This window comes from Psammomys obesus, unplaced genomic scaffold (assembly GCF_907164565.1).
Source record: "Psammomys obesus unplaced genomic scaffold, mPsaObe1.curated_primary_1811, whole genome shotgun sequence".
NCBI classification, from domain to species: domain Eukaryota; kingdom Metazoa; phylum Chordata; class Mammalia; order Rodentia; family Muridae; genus Psammomys; species Psammomys obesus.
In genome coordinates, this window is record NW_026596162.1 from 16,462,576 (window position 1) to 16,474,022 (window position 11,447).

General features: G+C 54.1%; 1 protein-coding gene across 1 annotated transcript in view; it reads right to left on the reverse strand.

Annotated features, from left to right (window-relative positions):
* Positions 1–256: 256 nt before the first annotated feature.
* The window catches only part of Ror2 (receptor tyrosine kinase like orphan receptor 2), a 158,311-nt gene continuing 147,120 nt past the window's right edge, over positions 257–11,447 (reverse strand). The window contains exons 6-9 of the mRNA XM_055595168.1: positions 8,452–8,766; positions 7,073–7,318; positions 3,961–4,163; positions 257–2,524 (exon numbers count right to left, since the gene is read on the reverse strand). Of these exons, the coding sequence (XP_055451143.1) occupies positions 1,079–2,524; positions 3,961–4,163; positions 7,073–7,318; positions 8,452–8,766 (2,210 nt within the window). The 3' untranslated portion in view covers positions 257–1,078. The remainder of the gene's footprint in view (positions 2,525–3,960; positions 4,164–7,072; positions 7,319–8,451; positions 8,767–11,447) is intronic.

The window sequence follows — 11,447 nt, forward strand, 5'->3', positions numbered from 1 at the left end:
TCCTTCCGACCTGTAAACAAACATTCACTTATCTGGTGCACCAGACAGGCCTCTGTAGAGGCCTACAGAGGAACTGACAGCACGTGCCAGGCAGCTTGCCCACGGCCGTGCGAAGCAGGGGCCTGAAACAAAAGGACATTGTTCACACACATGCGGCAGAATGAAGCCAGACACAACCCCCATGTGATGACATCCAGAGATAATACACACAGTTAAATTACTAAGTCATTTTTTACGATCAAGATACTTCCATGAAACGGCACACAGAAAACCATATAAATTACATTTAAGGTCTGCACACGATTCTTTAAAAAAAAAAAAACAAAAAACAAAAAACATTAACAATACTGTTTTCTGTACAATGTTGCTTCCTTTTGAACATTCTCAACCCAGGAAACATTTTCCCTTGAATTCCAGAAAAGTAGGCAAAATACATATGCAGTATAATTAAAACCCTTCACAAAAATACGAAACCGTGCTGATTTCTGTAAAGGCACATTTAAAAAAAAATTCCAAGGCACTTCCTACTGTTCAGAAGCTCCTCTGTCCTTGGAGCCCAGCAGGTGGCAGCATCCTGCTCCTGCTGGCCTTTGGCTGCTAGAAAGCAAGTGACCTGCAGTGGCAGAGAGACAAGAACTCTCTCCACCCTCGGCCAGGAGGAGCCTTCCGAGACATCTCGGTTCCAAGGTGCCTCTCTGCCACCCTTTCTCGGCCCAGAGAACAGGGAGTGAGGATGTTTCTTTGCACAACGTCCTTAGCTTGTTCTCCATCAGCCATCAGGATAAAGCAGACAGTGGTGGGGTCTCCCTGTCCTGTTTCTGAGGAGGTCGTGCTACCGGGACCCTGCCCAGGCTAGACGGCTTTCTGAAATGGCCTCCAGTGAAGCCAGGGCTGCCATGGCCATTTTAAGGGCACAGAGTACAGGGGATTGTATAGGATTTCTCACAGTCTCGGGTGGGTGGGCTCAAACCAGCCTGTCAGTTGCTGGGCTCTGGTGAGGATTCTCAGAGCCATTCTGAGGTCCCCATCTGGTCATGTCAGGGGCTTTTGTTCTAGCATCGCAGGCCCTGAATACTCCTCAGGCTTCAAGCTGGACATGGGCCTCGCTCACCTGCAGAGTGTCACTGTCTCCCAGGAGCTCCGTCTCTGGGACAGAGCCCTCCTCCTCCTCCTCTGCCTCCTGCACGGGACTCTGGGCCACGTCTTCCGGGACATTCTGAGCGTCCTCAGTGCCCTCAGAGAGCAGGGCTGCCCTGTCGGCCACAGATGTGTTAGAGGGCGCCGTGGTGACATAGCCAGTGCTGGTGGAGCCACTGCCGCTGTGGTGTGAGCTCGGCTTGGGGACCATCTGAGGGGGGACCTGCTGTGGGGCCATCGGCATGGGGATCTGGACTGGGTAGAAGTTGGGCAGGTAGGCTCCATAGGCTGGCACAGGCTGGTAGCCATTGACCGGGATGTACAGCTGTGCCGGGGGCACCAAGGGTCTGATCTGACCCTTCATGGGGATGAACTGAGGCTGTGGGAAGGGCTGAGCCTTCTGCTTGGGCGCCACGTAGCGGGCATTGCTCACATTGCTTACAGGGCTGGTGCTCAGGGAGCTGGTCTGCGTGGTATTGCTGGCTCCCGAGGTCTGTGCCGAGCTGTTGTAGTTGGCTAGGTTGCCCCAGGCCCGGAGGCGGCTGTGGATGTCCTTGAAGCGGGGCCTCCGGCTGGGGAACTCATTCCAGCATTCAATCATGAGGGCATAGACCCAGGCAGGACAGTCATCCGGGCAGGGCAGCACCTGCCGGCTACGGATCATCTCCACCACGTCCTGGTTGGAGTACCCACAGTAGGGCTGCAGGCCATAGCTGAAGACCTCCCAGAGGACCACGCCATAGGACCAGATGTCAGAGTCAACGGAGAACTTGCCGTACATGATGGCCTCGGGTGACATCCAGCGGACGGGCAGCAGGGAATTGCCCATGAGTTTGTAGTAATCGGCGGAGTACACCTCTCGGAAGAGGCCCAAGTCTGAGATCCTCACGTTCAGCTTGTCATAGACCAGCACGTTGCGTGTGGCCAGGTCCTTGTGGACCACGTGGTGGCTGGACAGGAACTCCATCCCGGCGGCAATCTGGGCCACCACGTGCACGAAGTCGGGGGGCTCCAGGGCTGACTTCACCGTGCGGTCATCGTCAGTGCTGCCCACGTCGGAGTGCGGCGAGCGCATGACCAGGAACTCATGGAGGTCACCATGGGAGCAGTAGCTGAAGATCATGCTCAGGGGCTGGTCCTTGGTCACCACGCCTAGCAGGCAGACAATGTTGGGGTGCTGCAGCCTTGCCCGCAGCATGGCCTCTTGCCGGAACTCCTCCCGCAGGGGCCCCTCGGCCTTGTCCTTCAGCGTCTTGATGGCCACTGCCTGGGTTGGTTCCCCCGGGGCGGGCCCGAACAGGTGGCCTTTGTAGACTTTCCCAAACCGGTCCTCACCAAGCTCCTCCATGAACCTCACGGTGGACAAGCTGATCTCTTTGAGTTTGGCCTGCTGAGGAGAAGTCAAGTACAATTGTCAGTGCGGTACCAGGACAGAGGGCCTGGGAGCACCATGGCTGGCATGGCCTGGCTCGTCCTGTCTCTCCTGGGTTTGGCCTTCCCCACAGCCCTCTCAGTGTGCTACTTAGAGCTCCAATACTCTGCCCACATCGGACCTTCCCCCGGAGTCTTAACCCACATGTTAGGGTTCTCCAAAACCTGAGCATACACCCATGCCCAGGAGAATAAACATCTGTCCACACTCATAGCTGAGTCCGGAGCCCAGTTCTCTAGAGTCACCCAGGGACCCTTACAGAGGAGCTATCCCAGCACACCCCATATCACAGCAGGATGCTCTGCCCTTAACTTCCTGCCTGCTGGAATTTATTCACTTCAGAGCCCAGCACCATGTTCTACAGACTTCCTCTATGTCAGTCTCAGGTCTCCCTCTACACTCGATGATGAGTTTGAGATTCTTTGGATGAAGTGACACCCAGGGGCATGGACCCTCCCTACTCCTTCTGAGTGGACTATCTGTAGACTCTAAGCCTTGTGCACCCTCACTCCAGCTGAGGGCCTGTGTCTTCCTCAGGAGCCAATCCCAAGCCATGGCAAGCATCCAGGGATTGCTGACTGAAGGGCTGAATGAGCCAGCTCTGTCCCCAGCACCCCAAGAGCCTTCAAAGTCACTTGAGTGAAGACACTGCTCTCAAAGCCAGTCATGAATGAAGTCTGAGTCTCCAAGAGCTGGTGAGGCGGTCACCTGCCATAGGTCAGTGTCTCCACTCACGTCCCCGGCACCTAGAACACTCGAGAGCAGGGCCAGCCATTCAGGGTTGCTGCCCTCCTGGTAAAGGGCTGGTAATTTCCCCCCAAAACAAAACAGCAGGAAAAGACCCTCCACGCTCTCAAAATTGCTAATCTTCAAACAGTAGAGCTGTCTGAATTTTTTTTTTGTGTCACCCTGAGGGCAAAACTGGGGCAGCGCACTGGGCCAGGGAGGTCCTGAGACACGTGGAGGGGAGGGCCACCATCTCAGGTGTGAATCCCACAGACGTGCATGCGCCCGTCTATTTAGAGAGTCAGCAGCAGAAGCTACACCACCTTTTCCACTCTAAGCTGCCCCTTCCTGGTCTCTCAGCACCAGGTGTTCAAGTATGGCTGGTTGTCCCCAGCTTCTGCTCTCTTTAACTTTTTACCAGGGCTCCTCAGCTCAGTACGTGGAAGAGAGCCAGAGTGTAGTGTCACAGGTACTGCCTCCCTGGGCTCAGACTAGGGCACACAAGAGGGCCTGTGTACGCTGGCCGGCCGACACCCCATGCATAGCTGGGCTCTAAGGGAGCTGTCTCCTAGGACACCTGCAGGAGGACTTGTTCATGCTCGCTGGTATCCCATCCCAGGCTGGGCACCCAAAGAGCTGCCTCACTAGGCTAGGGGCCAGAGGACCTGTTTGTGCTGGCTGATGAGGGGCATCTCCATGTCCTGGCTGGGCGAGGCCATCAGCTGCCGGCGCTGGGGAGTGGAGGCCGAGGCCTTCTGTTTGTTGCGGCACATGCAGACGAGGAAGAAAAGGCAAGCGATGACCAGCGGGATGGCAATGCTGGGGACCAGGATGTACAGAATCCCCATCTTGCTGCCATCTCGGGGACCTGGGGACCACACAGGGGATTCCATGAGCTTTCAGAAGACATGTCCTTTCTAGCTGTCAGCACTCCGCCCCTCCCACGACCAGGTTAAGTATTCAGGTATGGCTGGCTGTTCCCAGAGTTCCGCCCTCTTTCATTTTTACCTAGGCCTCCTCAGCTCAATGTCCTTGATAACCTTTCCCCCTAGTTAACATTTTAATATATTTCGACAGTTTTTTATAATAATGACATTGTTCGGGATAACAATTATAGATGCATTTGATGTGAAAGAGTACAAGTAAAAAGCAAAACGGTGTCCCAAGAGCTTATCCTTATTGCAACATGCCACAGGGGCAAAGAATTTTCTATAGGTGATTTGGACCAACAGACAAGGACCTTCTGATTTCCCTTCACTCTGCTCAAGGAAAAGCTGAGCTTTGCCTCCACATAAAGAACTCACAGGAAGGTGCAGAAGGGCACACAGGGAGATGGGCTGAAGGACATCAGCAAGAAAGGTTAGGTGGGGACTGACCAGCACTGGCCAGGGCGGAACACTGGCTGGCCCTGGATGGCTCCTCACCCCAGGTAGCACTCTAACGGAAGCTGTTGAACTTTAAGGATAGCTGGTGTGATTTAAGGAGGGCCTGGGGAACCATAGGGTGTCTCCATCCCCTTGAGCCCCATAAATAAGGATGCCAGACTGGGATACCCTAGAACTGGGAAGCAACGAGTTCCGGTGTGGAAGTGAACAAGCCCTTTCTAGACTGTGGTATCTGGAAGAGGTGACCCAGTCCCCAGCATATGCTCTGGTCCTAAACCCACCATAAAACACAGATATTTACATTACAGTTTGTAACAGTAGCAAAATTACAGTTACAGAGTAGCAACAAAGATAATTTTCTGGTTGGGGTCAGCACAACATGAAGAACTGTGTTAACGGGTCGCAGGATTAGGGAGGCTGAGCGCCACTGGCCTAGGCTGAGGGCTGCCTTGATTAGGAGGACTGATGGAGGAAGACCATTCCCCAGCCTGGGAATCCTTGACTGAAGACAGCAGAGGGGGCAAGCTGAGGCCTGTGAGCACCTGCTGATCCCGCTCTTGCTCCTGACTGCACAGGACATCCCCACTTTCCTGCAATGGTCGACTAACAGGTTAGAAGGCAGATAAGCCCACTCTCCCTTCAGTGCAGCGGCTGTGTGCATTTTATCACAGCAACACGAGACAAAACTAAAGGCTGTGGGGGTGCCCCTTCCCCACCCCTCAGTGAATCCTGCCCACACAGTAACAAAATAAAATGTGTTTTTATCATCATCATTTAAAAACTACCAACACAACACACACTTACCGGGAGGAAAATGATAACATTAAAGAAAGGGGAAGGTCATTATTGGATGTGTGTCACCAAAGGCTATTTCACTGCTACTGGATTGGTACTTAACTTTCCATGTGTATTTTCAATTGAAGTTTACTAAGTAACTTATACTTAGCTATTTTGGCATACAGACATTGCATTTTCCTGGGGAACCATGAGGAGTCTCATCCCCTTGAGCCCCATAAATAAGAACACCAGACTTAGATACTCTTGAACCAGGAAGCAATGGGTCTTGTTGAAGTGAAGAAGGCTTTTCTAGTGACTGTGGTACCAACAGATGACCCAGTCGGCAGTGTATGCGCTGGTGAAGCTATTTTAAATAGATTAGTATATTATTTTAAATAGCTATGAAATCATTTTAGATAGCATCGTGTCATCTGTATTACCCTGCTGACTGCTGGCTTTGGAGCAGATTAAGATATTTTGGTCTCTTCTTCCCAGAGCACACAGATCTGTGGGCTCTGTTAGCTGTTTTCAGTCCCTGCGTGACCACCCTGGCCACTCCGGAGCCTCCAATGGTACACGACAGGCACACTGGGTTCTGGCCCTCACTAGCAAGTTTTCAAGACAGTCCCCTTAACATTTCTGCCCCATGAGTGCAGACCTTGCTGAAACCTATGGTTTCAGAGCCAATAACCTATTAGTTTTAAGTTTTTTAAATTGCAAAATAATAGCTATTCATCAAAATGCCCCCTACCTGGACATCCCCATGGATCTGGGAAAGTTATTGTCAAAAGCCTTTCTAAAACTCCACCCAGGACAACGGGATGGCCAGCACGCTCATGCTCTACTATTGTCCCAGTAGGCCTTGTGGACCCATTTCTCAGAAGGAAGGCTTCACAGGGCCAAAGCATTTCCTTAGAACCAGACTTCGCTTGGATGTGACATCAAACATTTTCATTCTTGAGGTGCATTCCTGCCGTGAGGACATGCTTATTCAGAGGTGAGTGGCCCTGTGACCCCCCCCCCCCCACACACACACATACAAAGCTGGTGAGGGAAAGTGATGGCTATGTGGATATGTGCTCCTTAGAGCAGCAGGGCATTCAGACATAGCTGAGTACTGATGTCTTAGACCAGCAATGGCACAGCCTTCTCCCACTCATGACTGAGACACCAAGGGGGATGCTGAGACCTAAAATCTACTGCCTCCTTACTCTACCAAGTCTACATGTGGGAGCCAAGCAACGGGGTGAGGGGTGCGGAGGGATCACATCCACCAAGCTTAGAAAACCCTGTGCAGTGATATTGGCGTCAGAACCCACAGGCCAAACTAAGTGTCCCAGGACCACACACAGGGCCCTGATGGGAGGAAGGCCAGAGGGTGCACACGCAGCCACCACCGGGACGTGAGATTAGGGCTGCCCAGCACAGCGTTCAGAAGTTCATAGCCTCAAACACCCTGTGATGACCTGGGATTACAAGTCTATTTAAAACAAATGATTGTGATGGTTAAGATGGGACACGGAGTCCCCACTGTCCCCTGGAAAGACACAAAATCTTATTACAGGCAAACTCAACAGTCAACATCAAAAAATATATAGAGAGAGAGAATACATACTACACGGGGGAACGTCACACAGTTCCATGCGTACGTTTTTATTCTGCGTAAAGCACCACGGCCCTTCCATCTGGCCCCCGGGGTTCCGGCAGTAGGCGTGGCCTCCTCCCAGCTCTGGGAATTCTGTGCTGGACAGGTGATGGCTGTGAGGGTGCTGCTGAGCCCAAGGCTGACACTGGTGGCCTGACTTGGTGGTACTGGCCATGCCCCTGTAGTCGGCACCGGAGCCGTTGTAGCACTGGTGGTCTGAGAGAGGCAGAGAGGCAGGGGCCTGAGTACCCGGGGATACCGGCAAGCCTGCATGCAGAGCCCTCCCGCCCTTAGGATTTTCAGAAAGGAAGCACAAAGCCACCCTCCTCCTTGCAGAAAACCCAAAAGACCTAAGGGTTTGAAAACCTACGTCCCGGATAATTAGCACTAGAGGAACTGAATCAAGTCCCTGGCCCACCAGTGACATGGAAGGTGCCACAGGGACATAGGGTAGGAGACTTACTGCCATCACTCCATCCCTGAAACCACCTATGGGACCCGCCAGGCACCCACACCCAACTGCCCGGTGTGATGCCAACAGCGGCCTCATGCTCCCTTGTTCTAGAAGCAAAATGGAACTGTACAAACAACAGTGGCAAGTCGCAGGCCCATCGTGCACCCCAGAGGCCAGCTTGGCTGCCAGTGAGTCTGTCTGGCTCAGCCTCATGTGAGGGCACACTTCGCTCAGAGGAGCTAGAGCTGGGGTGTGCTGTTAGGCTTCCCGTGCGACTACTGCAAACTCCACCCTGAGGCACGTCTAATTCTCAACTCAGGCTCCACCCAACCTCACCAGGTTAGTGATGCTATCACCACCACGGGAACAAACAGTGTGCTGGTTTCAGCCTCTGGCTCGGGTCACAGCATCAAGCCAAAGTCAAGGTATGGATGTGTACCCTGGGACCAGGTCCTGACTGCCTGGTAAGGAGCTGCCCACTCCTGGCACACCCAGATGACCCCAGGAAAGCTGGTCCGCCAACTCCCTTCTCCAGGGACCCAAGTTAGGGGCTGTCTGAGCTCTTGAGAGTCGTCCAATGCTAGGAATCCTTGGGGCTCAGGAGCCCAGATGCCACCAAACAAGCTGGAGTCTGGCCCTGCCACCTCAACGGTCCTGACACTGATCACTCGTTTTGGAAATCCCAGGTTCAAGGAGATGGACCCAGAGGAGGAAAGGGTCCCGCTGGGTGAGAGCCTGGGGCAGGTTAATTCCCAGCCTGTAGCTCCCAGCCACTAGGGGGCTTTCCTGGGACTGTCCTTGCCGCGGGCTCTGGCTGCCGACCCGGCCCCGCTTAGTAGGGCACCAAGGCCTTGAGAAGCACACAGGTGCGTTTTGACACCCGGAGGACACTCACAGCGACCCAGGCGCTCGGCGGGGATCCCGATGCGCATGCAGTTGGCGGCATCAGGGCTCTCGGGCACAGGCAGCGCTTCGCACTTGGGCAGCTGCAGCCTCATGAGGATGAGCGGGTTGGAGCGGGCAATGGTGTACTCCTGGCGGCACAGGTCGTTCTCCAGCACTTCGCACTCATCCCGGCACAGTTCCCGCGGCTTGGGCGCCCTGGAGCGCGCGTCGCACAGAGGGAAGACGAAGTGGCAGAAGGAGGGGATGGCGAACTGCGAGCACTGGTCTGACAGGTGCGTGGAGGTGCCAATCATGGTGAAGGCAGCTGCGGAAAAGAGACTCTTCATCAGGTCGGCCCCGCCCCTGGCCAAGACGCCCCGCCTTCAGTCCCTGATCAGCCCCACCCCCCACCCCCTAGCCTTGGCCCTTGACCCTCAACCGCACCACCTAGCCGAAAACCCTCCCTCAGTCCCCTTCTCTGGGTTTCCAGACACCTGCTGGACTTCTGCCTCGACTCTTGACAACCTATCCCGGACACCAGGCCCTTTCCCTGAGCCCCAGCCCCTGACCTGGGAGCCCGTCTTAGGTCTAGCCCACCCCCATTATGCTATTCCAGACTCACACGCTGTCCCCTAACAGAATCACCACCCCAAGCAACCCCGCCCCTATACTTTGCCCAAACCACAACCTCGGCGACATCAATGGCTTGCTCTACAACCCCGACGCCTCCCCACCCTGTTCCTGCGGCTACCCTGAGCCCTGGACACCCTGTCCCTCCACCTCATTCTGGCCCTGGAGACCTTGCCTCACTCCCCGTAACCCCCAGCTCCAGATTATTTTATCTCCTAACTGGGGTCTTCTGGGTACATGAGGCTCACCCTGAGAGCCCACAGAGGGTAAAAGGAATGTGTATGGAGGGCTGGGAAAGTCGGAGGTGGGGATTAGGTATCCAGGAAGACGTGGAGAGCTGAAGCAGTCAGGCCCCTCTGCCTACACACCCTGTGTTCTAACACTGGGAGAAAACCCAGAGGCTGAGACCCTGGGGCATGTACTACCAGATGTAGCCAGAAGGGGGTGCTGTTGCCACCCTTTTCCCCCCCCCCCCCAGAACACGGGACCACGGCAACTGCTGCAGCCAATTCTCATTTACTTTATGAAAGTGACCGTTGATCCTTCAATCCTTTGCGGGCCTAATTTTTTAAAAAATCTGTAAAGTGATTGGTTGAGACTACACTGAGAAACGAATGCTCACATAGTACCATGAGTGGCCCCAGGAACTGGCTGGCACAGGGATGGAACTCACAGGCCCCTCCTTGTACGGGCCCCAGAGGTCAAGGAGACTGTGTCCAGAGTTTGGTTTTAACTAAGGAACGAATGGTACAGACTTGGCAATGAAGGGGACTGCTACCAGAAAAGTCAGCCCCAACTCTAGGCAAGCAAAGGCTAAGCAAAACTTCCATTTTCTTCAGGGAACCAGCTGAGAGCCAGCTCACCTCAACACAGCTGTGTTCACAGGACTCGGCCTCCAAATGTGTCATCCAAGGGCTGTTTCCTGGAAATGAGCTCTAGGCAGGAAGGCTTCCACAGCCCCTGCCACAGTCTCTGCCCACATTCTGAACGCCACCCACTGGCAGACCCCCTCACAGGGGATCGCCATGCCAACGTGGTGTGCTGGGCAGTCCTGTGTCAACGTGACACAAGCTAAAGTCATCTGAGAGGAGGGAATCTCACCTAAGAAAAATGCCTCCTTAAGGCCAGGCTGCAGGCAAGCCTGTAGGGCACTTTCTTAATTAGCGATTGGTGGGGGAGGGCCCAGCCCATCCCTGAGCTGGCAGCTGCCCTGCGCCTTATAAGAGGGCTGAGCAAGCTGCCAAGCAGTAAGCAGCACCTCCTGCCTCAGTCTCCCAGGGGCTGAGAGTGCAGGTGGCCATGGCTCTCATCACACCTTTCTTTCCAACAGCTATGAAGTCCAGCTGCTTGGATACCCCAGCTTTCCGGTCCAAAGGGAAGAAACGGCCGTGGGTCAGTCTTGTGTCTACCCAGTGTTTGCCAACGAGCAGAATGTCAAATCCATCCTGGACTCTGTGGGTGGCATTTTGAAGGCTAACTCAAGGATGCCAGGATACTTGGCTTGTACCACAGGTCATAACTGTAACCTTGTCTCTACAGAACTTGAGCTGAGGAGACAAATCCAAGCATGCTGGCCTAGGGAGGGTGAGCACTGCTCCCCATGACCCAGCAGCTCTGTGCTAGAGACAGGAAGAATTTTTGGCTTGGGGGTGCTCCCATATCCTAAGACAGGTGCAATTCTGGGGAGTGAACCCAAGTCTCAACACAAATTTTACTATTTCACATTGGCCTCGAGCACACAGTGATGTCACAGCTCTTCTGTTCGAGCTAATGACGCAAAGCCGATTGGTATCTGCTTTCGCCCATCAGGTTGGCTCTGCCCGTGCCGAGTCACAGCGTGAAGCACAGTTGTCGCTGGACCCCCAGGCTTCCCTGTTGCTCAAGATGACGTTGAAACACGCTCTGGTAAGAGCGCCAGTGCTGTTCCTACTCGCATTTTCACCTCCATAGCTTACACAGGTCAGGCAGGCTCTGCTGTGACCGGAACTCGGCCCTCTGTCTCAGCCCTCTAAACCTTGGAGGTCAGGTCAAATGGCATTGTCAAATGGCAACAGCGTATTTCTGCCTTGATCTTCATTCCACTCTACCCCACTGCCTAGGTAAGGATCTGCCTCCCTGTGCCCCACCCCCCTGATCTGAATACAAAGCCTGGCCAAGAGCGCCACAGAAAGCATTCAAAACTCGCACCCATAGCTTTGCTGGTCTTTTTCAGGGTCTGGGAAAGAAAGGCATCCTGCTTGGAGGGGGGTGAAGAAAAAGGACGCAGGACTCTAACTCATTTTCCTTCTAAAGCTTCTTCTAAAGAAGACCCCCCCCAACCACCACCACCAACACACACACACACACACACACACACACACACACACACACACACAC